The sequence below is a fragment of the Mytilus galloprovincialis genome, chromosome 4 (genome assembly GCF_965363235.1).
Source record: "Mytilus galloprovincialis chromosome 4, xbMytGall1.hap1.1, whole genome shotgun sequence".
NCBI classification, from domain to species: domain Eukaryota; kingdom Metazoa; phylum Mollusca; class Bivalvia; order Mytilida; family Mytilidae; genus Mytilus; species Mytilus galloprovincialis.
Genome location: NC_134841.1, coordinates 67,034,977 through 67,055,338, shown reverse-complemented (window position 1 = coordinate 67,055,338; position 20,362 = coordinate 67,034,977). Strand labels below are relative to the sequence as shown.

Sequence of the window (20,362 nt, the reverse complement as noted above, 5' to 3'; positions counted from 1 at the left end):
TTTTTTTTTTTTTTTTTTTTTTTAGTCAACAACAGTATTGCTCGCTGTTAACAATTACTCCACTGACACAGCTATCTCAGTGAAGGTCCCTGTTTCATTAGTACCAGAAGTTCAGGGATTCTTCAGGTAGATAAACTGCATATTGTTAGTCGTTTACAAAATATTATAAATATTACATCAATATAGATAAATAATGCTATTCTAATTATATTAAAGTATTTATATTATCTAGTCTTATTTTCGGAAAATTTTCATAGTTCATCCGAGTTTGGGATGACTTCTATCAGTTTCCATGTGTTTCCGGATAACGGTTTTTTCAATCAATATCGAAAAAGATTGTAATTATCTTTGATCTACATCATTATTCAGGTAAGACAGCTATAATTTGAAAGAATAATAGTCGTACGGTAATCAAAGAACAACTATGCTGTTTTTTGGGGTTTTTTTTGTAATGTATAATGCCTCGTACCAGATTATAATATAAATATTGTAATTAATGTCTATCAAGCATCATAAATAAATACAAAATTAGATAATAAATTAATTAATACACAATGATAACTTTACCAACCATGTTATCAGTTCAAACAATTCAAATACACTTAAATAATTTTCCTAATATTCCTTTTCTTTCATGGTTAAAAAAATTGTTTTGTAGAACGAGCCTATTTCTAAACTCAGTTTTAAAAACAGAAAATACATTTATCTTCTTTGTTCTAAACTCTGACAAATAGTGTATTTTGTGAATTGAAAATATAATAACTGTAAGAAAAAAATTAATATCATAATATTCTATATCATTTATTTTGTAACCCCAAATCAAATTTTTTAGTGTTAAAATGTGTTTTCCAAGTTTAACTTTTTCTAACAGATTAAATATGTCTTTCCAAAATTTATCAAGAAAGTGGCATGTAATAAAAAAGTGTTCATAATCTTCTGTAATATTACAGTGATTACAGTCTGAGTTTTGGCATATTTTCCATTGTTTTAATAAAACTTTGTTTGGAAGAATAAAATGTAATAGTTTCCATCTGAACATTTTTAATTTATTTTCTTTTAAATAATTATGAACAAATTTAAGTATGTTTTGAGCTTTATTTTCTATGTTTTCAAAATTTAGTAGTCTCTTCCATTTGTAAAAGCCAATTGGTATTTCTTTATCTTGTTCTAATAGTATTTTGTAAATTTTACTTGTTTCTAATTTATTTATATTTTGTTTAAAGTTATCTTTGTCATAAATATACACAACATTATCTGTTAGTACATTAGTTGTTCTTGAACATTTTTCAGCTAATATTTTAACCCATTCTTTTGGTATAGCTTTTTTTAATTTTAAAAATTCAGTAATCCAGTTTGTCTTTTTATTAAGCTTTTGTCTAATAAATCTTTCTGTTATATTTCCAGATTCATCTATGATATCATTTATGTATATTATATTGCTATCTATCCAGTTTTGGAATAATAATGTTTTTTCTTGAAATTTTATCCACTGATTTCCCCAAATAACTTGTTGGCGGATTAGTCTGTAGATTTTTGGGTATTTATTATTATTATTTTTGTTCTTGATCCAAACTTTGATTATATCAAGATAAAACTCTGGTATCTTTTTTATATCTGGTATTGAATTTATACTATCCAGATTCATTTGCAATATAAGAAGATTATTTCCAAATTTGTTTAAATAAAATTTTGGTATTACCGTCCAGTTTAAGAATTGCTTTGCATTTAATCTTTTAATCCAACCTATTTTTATTGTTTCTATGTATTTCTCTAAATTAATCATTTTTAATCCCCCGTTTAATTTGTCGTAACTTAGTACGGAGCGTTTAACTTTTTCTGTTTTGTTATTCCATAAAAATTCATATATCATTTTTTTAAACTGGTTTAAATACTCTTTTATCTATGGTTGAGACAGATGCTAAAAATGTAATATTAGGAATAATTAATGATTTAGTAACTGTTATCCTTCCTATCATGGTTAAGTTTCTCTTTTTCCAATTAAGAATAATTTTTGCTGATTTTTCTAAAAGTTTTTCAGCATTTAATCTTTGACACTCTTTTTTATTATGACCAAAATATATACCTAGGCTTTTTACAGGTATATTTGTCCAGTTAATATTTTCATGTTTATCTTTGCAGTTTTTTTGCTTCCCAAGCCAAACACCCTCAGTTTTAGCTCTGTTTAATTTCAAACCTGACAATGTTCCAAATGTTTCAATCATATTAAGTGCTTTTGAAATGTCTTGTTTTGTTCTAAGAAAAAGAGTGGTATCATCTGCTAGTTGACTAATTTTTAATGTGTGAGTTTTGCCATCAAGTTTAATTTCAAAGCCTTTGAGGTCATGATCTTGTCTGATCCTACATGCTAAAATTTCAACAGCAATTACAAAAATTATCGCACTGCATGGGCACCCTTGCCTAATCCCACGAAAAATGCTTATAGGTTTTGAAATCCAACCATTGTTTATAACTGAGCTTTTAATATCAGTATATAGAACTTTAATCCATTTCAACATTGAACTTTTGAATCCAAATTTTTTTAAAGCTAAAAACATGAAATCCCACTCTAAAGAATCAAAAGCTTTAGAGAAATCTAAGAAAAGAAGAGCTCCCTCTATGTTGAATTTTTCTGCAAAATCAATGATATCTTGAATTTGTCTAATGTTATATCCAATATATCTATTTTTTACATACCCATTTTGATCCCCATGAATAATTTGTGGTAATATTTTACTAATTCTTTGTGCTAATGACTGAGCTACAATCTTTGTATCTACATTTAATAATGTTATTGGCCTATAGTTATCTAAAGATAGTGGGTCATTTTTTTGATGTAGGAGGGAAATAACTCCTATTTTTTGTAAATTAGTTAACTCTCCTTTTTCATATGAAAAATTGAATGTATTAACAGCAAAATCTTTCAGATCTTCCCAAAATATCTTGTAAAACTCTACACTTAAACCATCAATGCCTGGGGCTTTATTGAGTTTCATTTTAAATAGAGATTCTGTGCATTCCTGGATACTTAATAGACCTTCCATACTTTCACTTTCTTTATTGGTTAATTTATGATCAATTTCTGTATTCATAATGTAATCTTTAATATAAGTTATGTTAGGGTTTGAACTTTTGTCTATATCTTGATAAAATTCTCTTTCAAGTTGCAATATTTTTGTAGGATCTCTGTGTATCTCCCCATCTTTATCTTTAAGGGCTGTTATTGTTTTTTTTGTTTGCCTAGATTTTTCTAATCCTAAAAAGAATTTTGTATTTTTTCCCCCTTCTTCCACCCACTTAATTCTAGATCTAATTTGTGCCCCTTTAGTTTTCGCTTCATATAAATTACTAAGTTTGTTTTCTAATTTATTGATTTCATCATTGAAATAGGCAATAACATCTTCTTGGCACTTCAAATTTATACATTCATTTAATTTTTTAAGTTTATTTTCTAAAATGTTTATTTCTTTTACATTGTTTTGTGCTTTCCTTTTACAGAATGCTATAGTATAGTCTCGCACCTCTGTTTTAAAGAGATCCCATTGAAGCCCAACGTCGTTGGTAAGTAGTACTTTACATTCATACTGTTTTATAAGTTTTTTAATTATGTTTTGATATTCATTATTTTCTAAAACACTATTATTTATTTTAAAATATCCTTTTCCTTTTTAGCTCACCTGGCCCGAAGGGCCAAGTGAGCTTTTCCCATCACTTGGCGTCCGTCGTCCGTCGTCGTCGTCCGTCGTCGTTAACTTTTACAAAAATCTTCTCCTCTGAAACTACTGGACCAAATTAAACCAAACTTGGCCACAATCATCATTGGGGTATCTAGTTTAAAAAAGGTGTGGCGTGACCCCGCCAACCAACCAAGATGGCCGCCATGGCTAAAAATAGAACATAGGGGTAAAATGCAGTTTTTGGCTTATAACTCAAAAACCAAAGCATTTAGAGCAAATCTGACATAGGGTAAAATTGTTTATCAGGTCAAGATCTATCTGCCCTCAAATTGTCAGATGAATCGGACAACCCGTTATTGGGTTGCTGCCCCTGAACTGGTAATTTTAGGTAATTTTTGCTGTTTTTGGCTATTATCTTGAATATTATTATAGATAGAGATAAACTGTAAACTGCAATAATGTTCAGCAAAGTAAGATTTACAAATAAGTCAACATGACCAAAATGGTCAGTTGACCCCTTTAGGAGTTATTGCCCTTTATAGTCAATTTTTAACCATTTTTATGCAGTTAAGCTGCATTATGCGAGCACCCTAGATTTGTGTTCTACCCAATAAATGCTGAAATACTTGCCATTGTTATTATCTAGCTCGCTACTATGTTATATATAACTAATTGAACACTTTTTTAATACTTTTTATTCTGGATTACAAAAAATATGACTAGAAAAACCTTAAATGATCGTCGATTTATCCAAAAGTTTTAAAGTTACACATAGGAAGTAGTGCTTATTAAGAATCCTTGTGTAGTTCATTATGACTTGTGCTTTTAGCTAAGGTGTCAAAGAACAATTGTATGAAATATTTAATCGCCGAAAATCTCTTAAGACAAGTTGTTTAGATTTCCCAAATGACAAAAGTCGTAGGAATATTGTTTGTCATCAATACGTAGTACAACTACGTCAGTAGTCTATTATATAATAAGTTCAACTGTTCATGCTGTTGGCGGCAATTTCAAATTAAAGAATAAGATATTTTCGTAGCTTTTCAATTTGGAGGCAGGTGTGCAAATTAGCGGTGGTCCGAGGTCCGCGACCTTCACTTTTGCAAGCGGAATTTCGAATAGGATAGTTGGTTTCTAGCTACGCCCGACGTAGTCACCTTCCACTTGAAAGAAAATAAGAAATTACTTTGCAAACCTTTTCACCATGTTCACCAAAGTCTCCAATTAAACGAGCTAAAAACTTATCTTTATCATTATTAGTCACGACAGCCTTGTTCGTTTTGTTCAACCGCTAGCTTTATACAGAAAATCGCCGACAAATATTGCATAAATTCGAGTAAAATCGTATCTGATTGACAAAAACAACATTGTAAACACATAACAATGGCGGCCGTGAAGACAAAATTTTATAACATCGGATCCGATTCAGGAAGCGGATAAGGGTAATTCCGGGTTTGGCGATCATTTACAAAATAAATCCAAGCAGGTGAAAAAATACATCTATGCATGGTAAATGAATATAAACACTAGAATTGTAAACCAAAAGATATATGTAAAAGAAAGAAAAAGCAGGAAAATGTTTTATTCAGAAACTCAAAATTACTTTTTGACAAATTTTAATTTATAAAATCCAATACAAAGTGACAGCTGGGAACAGTATATCTAACAATATACATGTTCATGGTCACAGTCTTAATTTTCTTTATAAATGATAAATGATGATAATGCATGTGAGATGCTTTTAAAGTGGTGTAAACATATTTTTGCAATTTCGAAGGGTTATTTGTTTTTCTCAATTTTGAAGGGTCAATTAAAGTAGCTGAAAGTTTCTTTCTTTATTTTCACAAAAATGCAACTATATTATATATACCTTAATGTAAGTAAATCATATGATATATAGGTGGCATTCTTTGGGCCACTCTACCCCTCCTGTTTGATAATTTGGAAACAGTCGAGCTCCTCACCCCTAAACCATATGAGGGGCAGATCCAGGATTTAAGGTTAGGAGGGTCAAATTTAAATTTTTGCCGAGCAGAGCGAGGCTAAAAAAAAATTGAGGTAAAATTATCGGAATATTCTTTATTAAGCTGAGAACAACACATGCTTTGCAAATTTATTAAGGGGTGTGCAAGCCCGCAACCCTCTCCCTGTCTGAATCAGCCCCTGTATTAGTGTATATATTCAAGTATAGGATAATATAATAAATTAAAAATAAAATATAGGGGGAGTCCCTGGAGTTACCCCACCCCCTCCTGTTTGAGAACTTTGAAACGGTCGAGATCCACACCCCTTAAACATATATATTCATGTTTGTGACAATATGAAAAATCAAATGAAATATAGGAAGAGTCGCCCCACCCCTCCTGTTTTAGAATTTAAAAATGGTCGAGATCCCCACTCCTAAACCATATATATTCATGTATTGGACAATATATCAAATCATATGAAATATAGGGGGAGTCCCTTGGGTCACCCCACCCCCTCCTGTTTGAGAATTTGAAACCCATTGAGATCGCCACCCTTTAACCATATATATTCATGTACGGGACAATATAACAATTCAAATGAAAGATAGGGGGAGTCCCTGAGGTCACTGTTCATCCTCCTGTTTGAGATCTTGGAAATGGTCAAGATTCTTACCCCTAAACCATTAATACTCATGTATGGGACAATATAACAAATCAAATGAAATATAGGGGAAGTCCCTGTGGTCACCCCAACCATCTTGTTTGAGAACTTGGAAACGGTCGAGATCCCCACACCAAAACAATATATATTTATGGGCCAATTTAACTAATTAAATGAAATATAGGGGGAGTCCCTGGGGTCACCCTACCCCTCCTGTTTGAGAACTTGGAAACCAATGAGTCCCCACCCCAAACCATATATATTCATGTATGGGACAATATAACAAATAAAATGAAATGTAGGGGAAGTCCCTAGGGTCACCCTACCCCAGTGGCGGATCCAGAAATCTTCATAAGTGGGGCCCACTGGCCGACCTAAGTGGGGCCCGCTCCAGTCACGCTTCAGTGATTCCCTATATAAGCAACCAATTTTTTTCCCAAAAGGGGGGGGGGGCCTGCCCCCCTAAATCCTCTGCCCCTAAATCCTCTGCCTACCCCTACCTGTTTGAGAACTTGAAAACCGTTGAGATCCCCACCCCTAAATTATATATATTCATATGTATGGGACAAAATAACAAATCATTTACATTTACTATGGGCAGGTCAGTCAGACCTCACCTTTGATCCCTGTTGTAGTGAACATTTGTCTGATTCGTGTCTCATAACTTTTGTACTATAGAACACAAACTCAGTTTTCTTTCCAGGGAAACCAGTCCATTCCTACTATTACATGTTCATACTAAGTCAAATTGAACTTCTAGCAGTCAAATAAAACCAAGGTTAACTACCAAGTAGAACAACTGCAATCATTGGGAACTTGTAACACTGCAGACTCACCATAAAAAAATATACATTGATATATGCATTGCTTTTGAAACCTTGATAACATATAAATTATTTGCCTTAATAAATAAATCATTAGATAAACATGAATGTACTATATATGAATGTTTAATGTTGAGGCAACATTGCCACAGTTTTCATAATTACGGTTGCTTTGGTTTTTGGTTAACTGCCTTCAGCGCTTACAGCGCTTTGATTCCTAAATCTTAGTAATCTTTTACAAAAATCTTCTCCTCTGAAACTACTGGGCCAAATTAATCCAAACTTGGCCACAATCATATTTGGGATATCTAGTTTAAAAAATGTGTGGCGTGACCTGGTCAACCAACCAAGATGGCCGCCATGGCTAAAAATAGAACATAGGGGTAAAATGCAGTTTTTGGCTTATAACTCAAAAACCAAAGCATTTAGAGCAAATCTGACATGCGGTAAAAGTGTTTATCAGGTCAAGATCTATCTGTCCTGAAATTTTCAGATGAATCGGACAACCTGTTGTTGGGTTGCTGCCCCTGAATTGGTAATTTTAAGGAAATTTTGCTGTTATTGGTTATTATCTTGAATATTATTATAGATAGAGATAAACTGTAAACAGCATTAATGTTTAGCAAAGTAAGATTTACAAATAAGTCAGCATGACCAAAATGGTCAGTTGACCCCTGAAGGAGTTATTGCCCTTTATAGTCAATTTTAACCATTTTTTCGTAAATCTTAGTTATCTTTTACAAAAATCTTCTTCTCTGAAACTACTGGGTCAAATTAAACTAAACTTGACCACAGTCATCTTTGGGGTAACTTGTTTAAAAAATGTGTGACGTGACCTGGCCAATCAACCAAAATGTTTGCCACGGCTAATAATAGAATATAGGGGTAAAATGCAGTTTTTGGCTTATAACTCAAAAACCGAAGCATTAAGAGAAAATCTGACAGGGTTTAATTGTTTATCAGGTCAAGATCTATCTGCCCTGATGTTTTCACATGGATCGGATAACCCGTTGTTAGGTTACTGTCCTGAATTGGTAATTTTAAGGAAATTTTGCCGTTTTTTGTTATTATCTTGAATATTATTATAGATAGAGATAAACTGTATACAGCAATAACGTTCAGCAAAATAAGATCTACAAATAAGTTTACATGACCAAAATAGTCAATTGACCCCTTAAGGAGTTATTGCCCTTCATAGTTAATTTTTAACATTTTTCATAAATTTTTGTAAATTTTTAGAAAATATTTTCCACTGTAATTACTGGGCCAAGTTCATTATAGATAGAGATAATTGTAGCAACAAGAATGTTCAGTAAAGTAAGATCTACAAACACATCACTATCACCAAAACACAATTATGTCATGAATTTATCCGTGTCCATTGTTTAATATGTACAAGACCAAGGTGAGCGACACAGGCTCTTTAGAGCCTCTAGTTGTTGTGATCTACAGTTTATCATAAGAGATATTGCTTGATGATCTGTATGGGTTATAATGGCTGGTCTTATGTCTGTTGATTCTATTTGAGTTCGTATTTCAGGACAAGTTAAAAAGAAATCAATTCTTGATGCTTCATTGATGTTATTTTTCCTTCTCCAAGTAAATTGTATTTTTTTACCATGTATTTCTCGCCATATATCACTTAACTTATGCGTTTTTATTAAAGATTTTAAGCTGGGTATAGCTTTTTTTTCTTTAAAGGACTTTTTTGACATATTATGCTTGTTGTCTATATTAGTTAAGGTGTCATTCATGTCTCCTCCTATAATGACCATTCCTAAGCTATTTTTAGTTATAACATCTTTAACTTTTTTAAAGAAGACATTTCTTTTTTGGGGTATGTTTGGTGCATAAATATTTACCAAGGTATATATACTGTCTTCAATTTCAATATTTAAAAGGATTAACCTGCCTTCCTCATCTTGAAATTTATCTATAAATTTACAATCTATCTCATTATTTATGAAGATTGAGACTCCTTTTGATTGTGAGGTTCCAAAGCTGTGATATTGTTGACCTTTAAATTCATATTCTAAATTTACTTTCAATTTGTCTGTAAAATGACTTTCCTGTACAAACAATATGTTACATTTTTGATACTTCATCCACATATATAATCTTTGTCTTTTCTCTTTTGCACCAAGACCCTGACAATTTAAGGAGCAAATATGTATTTTTTTTGTCATAATTTTCTTATTAAAATTGGTATGTGTTTAAAATACTGGCATGTTAACATATTCAAGCTAATAAATTCCTATATGACAATACAGATGCATATATATATATCAAATAAACTCAAATCTATATAAAGTATTTGTTCTATACATACATGTATTTTAGAACATGAATTAATATCTTCTATATAAAATGAGCAGTATCTTTTGTGTAAACATGTACTAAATTTGACAAGTAATATTAAGCAATATAAAATTGTCTGCTTATATTCCTTTAGGTATGATATATTCATTTCATTCTTTTGATTAGTGATGCATTTTAATAATACATTTTTTGGAAACATATTTTCTTGGTTCAATAAATAGCACGTCTTGTTTTCTTTTTTCAGTGGCCTAACGACCTTGACACTGATAAAGGCTTGGGATGAATAAAAACAGTGATCGAATATCGTGGAATCGAACTGCTTGTAGCTGTGTTTATAGAATATACCATAAGTGGATTTAATTTGAAAGAAACTGGATGTATTATGTGAATAGTGAAAGATAATAATATCACCTGGAATGTACTTAGCAATCGTCGAGATTATTCTATTTTTAGAATTGGAATGTATTTTCAACAAATTAGTTATCAACGGAAAATCCCTTTGCGTAGCTGATAAGTGAGACATAGTTATTGACAAATGGACATCTTTAATTAAACAATATAAAGAGAATGTCCTATGTGTAATCAAGCATTTGAACATGTAATGTTCTATAAATAGGTTGCACAAAATGTGTGATATCAGAACTTTAAGTCTGATGAATATGACAATAAATAATAGATATGAATATACTGTTTTGGACTTGTATTTATATTTACATTTCTGAATTCTAATGTCTTGAATTATATCAAATAAATATTCTGTATTATAATTGCTGTTATTATTCATACATGACTCAATGTGAGGCGATTTATATACAAATTCATTCTTTTTGTATCTTGTGTTACATTTAACTATTTCATATTTTCTAGTTTCATGAATATTCATCCCTGAATGTATGTAATCATTTATTACATCACACTCATTTTTTTTTTCATTTTTTACTTGTGATAAAAATAAGCTATCTAAAATAATTATATACAAATATTTACAATTGCTAATCATGATTATTTATTTTGATCTTTTGGTATTACATAACTTTATCGTTTCTGGACTTAAGTTTTAGTCTTTTGTATAAGTCCAGCTTCTTTATGTTTATCTTCTGTCGGGGTTGTTGCATTTCTCTTGCCTGTGTTTTTAACTTTAGGTGTATCAGTATTTTCAGATGATTGTCCATTAAAATACTGTTCAATATTTCCTTCGGGTTTATCATTCTTTTTGTTTTTGTTGTTTCTACCCCTTCTGTTTCTACTACGGTCCCTAAAAAGTTTTTTTACCATTTTTGATTAAGCACTGTTAAACTCACAATGTTGCTCCCATAGACTCAATGGGAATAAAAAAAACAAAACAAAAATCCCTACCTATCTAATATTTTTTTTCAGCATGTGTCAGTAAACACACATATTTTTTTTTAGGTAGGAGACATTTCCTAAAAAGGAATTTTAAGCAATTGTGTAACTTTTAAAAAAAATGCAAAGAATTTGAATCAGAGAAAAACATTCCAAAATAGCTAAATAAAACATAAATCAATCACCTAACTGCTATAATATCATGAGAAGTTGAGAACAAGTTTAAAAACATTGAAGAAGCATCCATTTTCTGAAAAGTATTGAATGAGAAATTGCCACAACTGTCCAGTACCTTTTCTTCACACTAGTTTATATATACATGTATACCCATAATTCTTCTTGAAAGATTATTTTGTAAAATATTTAAAATTTGATTTCTGGTTATTCTCTAATTTCTATATGTTTTCACAACATTTTGCAGGATATCTCTGTTAACTGGACTATCTGCAGGTGCATACTTTGACCACATAAGTGATTAGACAAAATTTGTATTGACCAGATATAAAAAAATATTTTTAATAACCGACATACTTAATGCATGTTATCTTCCTGATTTTGGGGTATAAGAAACACAGATTTTCATATTTACATATCTACAGTATAAGTTAACCCTAGTCATTTTAAAATTCCATAGGCATGGTCAGTTGTTGGAATATTTCCAATAAAGCAGTAGTTATATAATTAAAAAAAAAAAATAGAATATCTTGTTCTGTATCTTCATGGAATAGTGTTTTTTTTCTCACTTTTCTTTAAAAATACCTATATTTTCATTTTAATTCCATGTATTCTGTTGAACTTTGCTTTTTTTTACACTTGTACATATCTGAACCATTTAGATTGATTTACATTGACTACACTTAAACTACAATGTATGCCTGAAAAGAGATCAGGGGCCTATGTAGCCATTTTGGATTATAATTTCATAATAGTATGATAAATTTTATTTATTTTTTAGGAATTTTTGTCAGTTTTCTACAAAATCACTCTACATGCAGCTACAAACTAGTGTACTCAGAAATTTAGAAGTGTTTCAAAATCTTACTGATGGAAAGGAGAAGGGTTCATTATTTTGGGCTGTTAATCAGACTGTTACTAGATTTGGAGGTAGAATGTTAAAGTCATGGTTGAAAAAGCCATTGCTTTCAGCAAAGTGAGTACCATTATACTGAGGCAAATATATTTTATAAAATTATATTCTCAATACTTTCTATGCCTAAATTTGCCTGAATTTCATTTTTACTCTACACATATTATACTTTTCTGTGAGAGAAAGGTGGAAGTAAGATTTAAGACATTATTTGATCCCTCAAATTGCATTTATAGTAAAAGGAGTATGTTTAGTAAGGACAATATTTTACCCAAGTATTAACCCTTACCATGCTGAATTGTTTTCAGAAAATGTATAACTTTCGTTTATTTTGCCCCAAAGTTGGTCATCAGGTGCAAAAAGCGTCAATTTTGACAATTTTTCGTCCTTTCTCTTAACCCAGAAGACCCAGGGATGCTGATAAAGGTATCCAGCTGTATCCTACATGTAGAGTGGACCCTAGATAACAAATTGACCCAACAGTTCTTAGGTGGGAGGGAATCTTATCTTGGTTCAGCAGTCTACAGAAGGTCATTTGGACCAAAAATACTGAATTTCACGATTTTTTGTGATTTTTGACTTCAAATGGACCCAAAACCGGAAGTAGTCGTTTCCTTTGCGTATTTCAATAATAATAACGATCAGTAGCTATATGGCTGTGGGTTTGCACTATTTTTGCAAGTTTTATGCCTCTGAACTTCCTGTCTAAGACACAGATGTGAAGCCCACCCCTCAAGAAAACCGAGTTTCAGCCGATTTCAATTTTCCAAGTCCGTATTTGTGCTCAAAATGTAAGTTATACGTGAGAAACATGAATATGGATAGCCTCAGGTTGACGGAACATGCATAACTTTTAAAATAAGTATCATAAAGTGGACTTCTAAAAGTATGGAACGCCATTGGAGCCAAATAACGGTGGTCTGGGTTCGCCCGTCATATGACGGTCACCGCATGGTAAAGGTTAAGGGACAACATCAAAAGTTCAATGTAGGATAAAAAACTTAATTCACATAGTTTTTTCACTGACCCCCACCCCCTCTCAACTTGGGAAAAATTGATTGACCAGTATGGATATATGTAAAATTGATTTTGGATAAACAAAACTTGAAGCAATTTCAACCCCCCACCCCCAAACAATTTGATTTAAGTTTTTTTTATCATACATTGATCTTTTGATGTTGTCCCTAAGTCCATTTTTTTAACCAATATTGATGCTTTAAAACTTGATTAATGGATTGATATTTTTTAAGGCAACCAAATTATATTCTGTGACCTCAATCATTAATAATAATCTAAATTTATTGATTTCAGACATATTTTAGATAGACAAGAAGCAATACATGAGTTACTAAGGGGCAAAAATGCACAGGTTCTAGCTAACCTCAGAGGTTCATTGTCACAGACGCCTGACTTAGAAAAGGGAATCAGTTCAGTATATTACAAAAAGGTGCATTTAGAGAAAAGGGTTTACCACTACATGATATTTTTGCTGTGGGAAATAGGGGTTAAAACAACTACAATTGTTTTGCAAATAAAAAGAAAGATTATGGTTGTTTTAAAGTGTTGTCAAGCCCTCATACACATATTCCTCAAATAGCAGTGGATTAATTGTTGAAGATTAGAAAAATAAAATGGGATCATTCTTGAAAGGAAGAAAAAAAAATGAATTAAGACTTTAGAATGTGTAAAAAAATGTTGAGAACTGTTTGCATAGTTTACACATAAAAAGTTTAACCTTTTGAATTGCATCATTTGAATTTTTATATGCCTGTTCTATCAAAAGTAAAAAGTAGAGAGACATATTTCTGTGTCAACAGTTAACATTGAAGATTTGATCTGTATAAAATAAAGGAGACAAATCATAAAATTTGCGTGGCCTAAATTAACAGCTTTATGTAACATGAATAAAAATAAAATGCATGTCTTTTTACTGCAATTTCCTTATAAAGAACAAATTTTGATTGATATTTATTTTTCCGCAAATGTAAGATATTTTTTTAATATTTCAGTGTAGTGTACTTGAATTTTTCTTCGTATGTAAGTCTCTAATAAAATGGAGTGAAGATGTCCAGTTAATATCTAAGCAGTTAGATGGTTCTCTCTCATCAGAAATACTTAATGATATACTCAATGATATTCCACAGTTATTGGAAGATGTGAAATCTTTATTAAATAGTTTACATGAAAATAATGTCAGGTTTGTATAATGTTTTTGTTATGTGATATATGATAAATGAATTATAATACAAAAATAATATACTATTGTGTATAAATATTGTTCTGTCTCTTCAAAAGATCGAATGTTGAAATTATATTGTATTTGACCAGATGGAATTCATGTGAATTCATGTAAATTTTATGATATAAACTGCATTATAGCTACAAAAAACTAAAGGCCAGTCAAATGCCTTTATGCAATGAATATTGTTTGTCTTTGACATAGTATATGGCAAATGTCAGAATATTGTAGTTTGTTTGACTGGGTTTCTTTTCTGTTCGTAAAATTCAAAATATTGTCTGACTTACCACTTTATTAAAAATATTTAATCTTAGTCCAAATGATGCTTATTAAAAATCAGGAAATTTGCAACTTTTGAAATATGGTGCTATAAAAATCTGTTCTGTAATTCTGTAATTTTAGAATGCAATTGTATTTATCACACAGGGATAAAGAGAAAACTAATCTGTTCTCAGATGAAAGCCTATTTCCTACTGTCCAGAGGAGGAAACAAGAGATAAAGGATGTAGAGAAGGAAATGTTAGATCACAGACGAACTGTCAGGTTGATATTAAAACAGCCTGCTCTAGATTTCACTACTGTATTAGGTACTGAAGTAAGTGTTAACAACTTGGCTATAAAGGACAGAGGCGGATTTAGGGGGGGGGGGGGGGCCCCAGGGGGCCCGCCCCCCCCTTTTTTGGGAAAAAATTTGGTTGCTTATATAGGGAATCATTGAAGCATGACTGGAGCGGGCCACCTCTTAGGTCAGTCAGTGGGCCCCCACTTATGAAAATTTCTGGATCCGCCACTGAAGGACACCTCTTATAAACAACAGCACGACTATGCTATTTTATGAAGGCTTTCCTTTGCAGTTTAAGCATAAAACAGACAGTAAATTTCACCATATGAATTTCCTAAATTGATAAAGAATATGTATAGAAACCATGAATTATCAGCATATAAAGTTTTTGAAGTTAAGTTTCAGCTGCATATTCTGTGAAATATTTAAAAATACAACAAAAAAACAACATATATAATAGGATTTGTATTTTTGTTAGATTTGAACTATTCTTATCTGTTTGTAAATATATTACCCTATTATTGACTACAGCTATTTATACTGCAGCTAGTTGTGTTTATTTCCTAAATATATTAACATAACTAACATAGCTATTTTTTGTATAATGTCAATTTCATCATAGAACAATTTCTTAACAATCAGGGGTCCATTAAGGGATGTAAATAATGTTACGATTTTATAAGCTATCAATGTATTAATTTAAGTTGCAGTATAAAAAAAATATTAGGTCAATGTCATATAAATATAAACTCTCTTGTATTGAAGGGCTCGGTAGAAGCTTGTCCTTCCACAGTTTCTCAGCCTCATACAAAAAAGTTTATATTTTCCTGACATTGACCTAATATTGTATATGTATTGTGTATGTTTGATATGGACATTTTAAAGTATTTGAAAATTAAACACCTATTATTTTATCACTTATTTATTTTATAGTACTTAATTGAAGTAAAAAACAAAGTGTCACATGTTGTACCCACTGATTGGCTGAAGATAAGCAGGTAATTTGCCTTAAGTAATTTTTCTCTGTATTTAAAGTATTAAATGTAGTTTACCTTTATACTTAAGTCTAAACATATGGCAATGTAGGGCATTCACACAAGTTTTTATTATGTTTAAAAGTCATCTTTTCAATCCTGGAAGCCATAACTCTTTTAAGGATGTTCTAAATTGTGGGAAAAATTGTAATATATTAGGCATGTAGGATGTATACTGCATTACTATAAGGGGATATGTAAGGACTATAAACTACCTATGGAGTCTTGCCTAGTTGCTAAAAATGTAAAAATCATTTCTTTGCAGTACAAAGGCAGTTAGTAGATTTCACCCTCCATTTATACAAGCCACTTACAAGAAACTAAATCAACTAAGAGAACAGTTGAAGAAAGATTGTGATGAGGCTTGGTTACAGTTCCTTGGGTAAAGTTGTTTTTAGACATACTTGCATAGTAATACACTTAATAAGAAGATGTGGTATGATTGCCAATGAGACATCTTTCAACCAGACTAAATAACATAGAAGGTACTGCCTCTAACAGTGAGCAAAATGCATGTTACATAAGCAAGCTATAAGAACTCTCCACCACAGATAAAATGATGTAAAAGCCACTTTAGGTCACTGTGTGACCTTCAACAATTAGTAAAACCCATACAAACTCATTTGAACCTTGTTAACTAACCAATCTGGTACTCTACGTAGCTTGAATATTACTCATGACATCTTACAGATGTTAATAGCACTACATCTCTACACTGAAAAACACAGTTGAAAGATAGTATGATTTGTCAAATAAATTTTGCAGGGTCTTCAAATTATCAGATACATGGAGGATTTTTTTGTTCAAGTACATTTGAGGGGGATTTCAAATTTTCAGATACATGGATGCTTTTTTGGTCAGATACGTTTTTGGGAGACTTCAAATTATTAGCCACATGGAGTTTTTTTTGGTCAGATACATTTTGGTTGGTCTTCAAATTATCAGATACATGGAAAGGGAGGGGTAATTGGGATTTTCATTTATTGACCTCTTACATTATAGATTTTACTATTATAGAGCATGGTTTTGCTGATTAACAGGCTTATTATTTTCCAGTTGGTTTGAAGATGATTACCAGAAGTACAGGAAAGCAGTTCATCACATAGCTACATTAGACTGTTTGTTTTCCTTATCCTTAGTGGCTAGGTTACATGGGTATTGTAGGTATGGGACATATATTCAATACTGTCTGTACATTGTGAATTTATTTAAAAAAATCTAATTTACAAAATTAAAAAATAGTTTCAACAGTCAACATTTCCTGGTGAAAGTCTTAAGTGAATATTTTTTGAAGGTATATATGTGGTGTTTAATCTATAAGTAAGCAGTTAGGTAGAAGAAGGAAAGGATAATCAAATGTCACAAGCTTATACCTTTAGAAAAGAGGAATGGAAAATACATACCAGAGGGACAGTCAAACTCATTGATAGAAAATAAACGCAATGGCTAAAAATAAAAAAAACAAACAGAAGGTATGCAAAAAATCCATTCCTTTTAAATCTCTGGCATGTTACAGCGTTTTTCTTGGGGACTTTTAACACAATAGCAATGAGATCCTATGTTCTTTGATTCTGTTTGAAATGAATTTCTTATAGATTGTGTTACAGATACAATACTTTCGTTTCTACAAACAAGATGGTATTTCAAAGTTCCCTGTTAACCATGATGCTATATGACACTTTTTGGTAGAATACTGGAACATAAAAAAACTCTTGTTTTTATCTGAGAACATGTGATTTTCTACAGTAAAAATTTTGTAAATTGTAGGCCAAAAGTAAATGAGAATAAAGTGTGTATAAACATTGAACAAGGACAACATCCAGTGATACAACAGATCTTACAAGGAAGTCAACAGTTTGTTCCAAATGATACAAATATATCAGTAAGTATATCTACATTATGTGCATAAGATAAAGTTCTTTAAATTCCAGAAAAAAATAAAAGTTAGAATGCAGGTTTTCTTGACTTTACTGTCTTGGATGATTGATAAGATTACGTAGCTGTATAACCAAAAATGTTTGATTGAAGACAATAAAAAAAAAACCCACACCAAGTGAAAACATAAACTAGATGAACTTACTACATATCGATAAAAAGCAAGTATGTTATGTTAACATTTCAAATTTTTAGAAGAAATGACCTGCCAAGCTTTACAATTTGAAAATATGGCTGTTTAACTTGGTCTAAAGGGGTAAACTATTAAATGAAGGTTTTGGTTGTTTTATAGATGGCCATTTTCTATCTTTAAAAAAATCATATATTATCAGAGTAAATCATTGACCTTTGTTCATTGACAAACTGACTCAAAGTAAGCTAGAATGGGCTAAATGCAGAATAAAGTATCTAGAGTTGGGTGCTCATTTTCGCCATATCTTTCCATGTTTTCTACATTTTATGTTCAGGTCTATATATTTTTGAAGTATACTGATATATCTATATGAAGACAACTTCAAATGCAAAATATTCTTAAGCTTGAAAATGCGTATGTTTGAAAATAATCATCCGAAAAGTTAGATTAAAGGGTGTTTGGAATTGCCTGATGTTTTGTTGATGGGGGGACACATATTCGCCGTTTTTATACATCCATTTAAACCCAAATTACTGCAGCTTTAAACAATACTTTTCAAATCAATTTCATTATAGATGGCAATAGCAGACATTTTAAAGGTGTACAGAACTGAAAATTAGGGCAATCAGTCAAATATTTACTAAGTAATACTTATTTGAAATCGTGTTTTTCATTCAGGAAATTGGCCGAAAATCGTTGTCCGTTTTTCGGTCCTTGGCGGTAAGCGCCGCAATTTTGTCGTAGTTTAAATAATAATCATATTTGTTAAAAAAAATTAAAGTTACCGACATATTTCTTCCATTTCAGCCATCTTTTGAAGTATTTACACCTCAAAATTATAAAACGGCGAAATTGTGTCCCCGGGGAATATTCGCACCCCACTCTATGAATATAAGTTGGTATACAGTATTTTTGGCCAGGATTTAGCTTAACAGATTAATTTTGTTTTTTGTCCCTGTCTCATTGATAAACTTAAGATATTCATATAATCAGTGTTATGTTTTTTGTTTCAGACCAATGAGACTAAGGTAATGATAATTACAGGTCCAAATATGGGAGGAAAGAGTTCCTATATAAAACAAGTAGCTCTAATAACTATCCTAACACAGATTGGATCTTATGTTCCTGCTGAATCAGCAGAAATGGGAATAGTGGATGCTGTTTACACCAGGTAGGAAAATGCTATTTATATCAGGTAAAATGTAAAATATCATTCTGATTGATAATTCATAACTAAGTTATGAATCAAGTAGCTGTTATACCTATCCTTATGAGTCAGAAAATATCCTATTAGTCATTTTATCGCTATTTTACGAAATTTTTCTTTGATGTAGTTGGCTGACAATTTCCTTTCTCAGTGGAGTCAAGTGATATGAAAATGGAGTCCAGTGATATGAAAATTTAGCTACAAACTAAGGGAACTTGTGCCGTTGTCAAGGAAATGAACAACTTTTTCATAGGTAAAATAGCGATAAACAGATTATGATTGCTTTTCTCACTTTCGCTGGACCGACTCAAACTAGAAAATCAATCTCGTTGAGATAACCAACGATAATCTATAAATATCTACAAAATATTCACACAGGTAAGTTTAGGAAGATTTATCTTTACCATCGAAACTGGGATTGTAAACTGTAAACTAACTAGTTTTTGCAAGCCTTCAGTTTTACAACTTTGAAAAATAAAAAAAAAATGTTGTGAATATGTCAATCTTGTTGAATCTTTTCAAAGTTAGTGAAATAAATGAAATTGAATGGATGTGGAGTTGATAGACAGGACTGATCCCAAAAATAAGTTACAGTATACAGAGGTTAGGAAAAATCCATGAAAATTGATATACATGTACAATAAATATTAATGAATCAACAATATCCATGATTATTATATATTTAGACTTAATAACATATGATTTTTACTGAATGATAATAGCATTAATTAACTTTCATTCCATATTTTTCGAATTGGTACTTAGTGGGGTGATATGAAAAGTTTATCCCATGCTTCGATTGTTATCACATGCCTTTCCGTAACATTATCGCATGGCATTCCGCTGACACTCGGGAAATTCCGGAAAATACACCTCAATGTTACGTTTTCAGTGAAAAACATTACAAAGTAGTGTACAAAACAATTATTTGGATACTTGAAAGTATATTGTGTAAAATAATAAATATAAAAAAAAGCAAACAAGCAAATTATTAAATAAATGCATTTTCAAAAGTTTCAAACATAATTTAGAAAGTTACTTTTAAAAAGTTGACTTTTACAAACAGTACTAGTGTTCAATGTGTATATGTTTGTCAATTTGTCCATATTAAAATATGTTTCTTTTCTGTTGAGGCATATGAAAGAAAGATTTCATATCAAATGTACAAAATTTGGGGTCTGACGTCTGTGAACTTTTCGCTCTTTGATTTTTTATTTGGAAACCATGTAGAAGGATCAATATATGAATCTGTTATTTTTCTCCATTGTTGAAGCATATAATAAAAAGATCATAACATGTCATTTTTCATATCGCATGTTTTATCAGCCCTCGAGCCATGTGGCTCTTGGGCTGATATTGAACCTAGGGCTGATAAA

The 20,362-nt window shown here is 31.2% G+C and overlaps 1 protein-coding gene and 1 long non-coding RNA gene across 3 annotated transcripts in view; both read left to right on the top strand.

Annotated features, from left to right (window-relative positions):
* LOC143072767 (DNA mismatch repair protein Msh3-like) overlaps nucleotides 1-20,362 on the top strand; it is a 33,521-nt gene that overhangs the window by 7,999 nt on the left and 5,160 nt on the right. For both annotated transcript variants that reach the window (XM_076247860.1, XM_076247859.1), the window contains exons 9-17: nucleotides 11,745-11,939; nucleotides 13,188-13,323; nucleotides 13,886-14,073; nucleotides 14,542-14,710; nucleotides 15,611-15,675; nucleotides 15,977-16,093; nucleotides 16,768-16,875; nucleotides 17,479-17,593; nucleotides 18,793-18,950. In XM_076247860.1, the coding sequence (XP_076103975.1) occupies nucleotides 11,745-11,939; nucleotides 13,188-13,323; nucleotides 13,886-14,073; nucleotides 14,542-14,710; nucleotides 15,611-15,675; nucleotides 15,977-16,093; nucleotides 16,768-16,875; nucleotides 17,479-17,593; nucleotides 18,793-18,950 (1,251 nt within the window). The remainder of the gene's footprint in view (nucleotides 1-11,744; nucleotides 11,940-13,187; nucleotides 13,324-13,885; nucleotides 14,074-14,541; nucleotides 14,711-15,610; nucleotides 15,676-15,976; nucleotides 16,094-16,767; nucleotides 16,876-17,478; nucleotides 17,594-18,792; nucleotides 18,951-20,362) is intronic.
* On the top strand, nucleotides 15-10,107 carry LOC143072768 (uncharacterized). The gene is made up of 3 exons (XR_012977297.1): nucleotides 15-369; nucleotides 3,496-3,558; nucleotides 9,690-10,107. It is a non-coding gene; the product is annotated as an uncharacterized LOC143072768 (long non-coding RNA).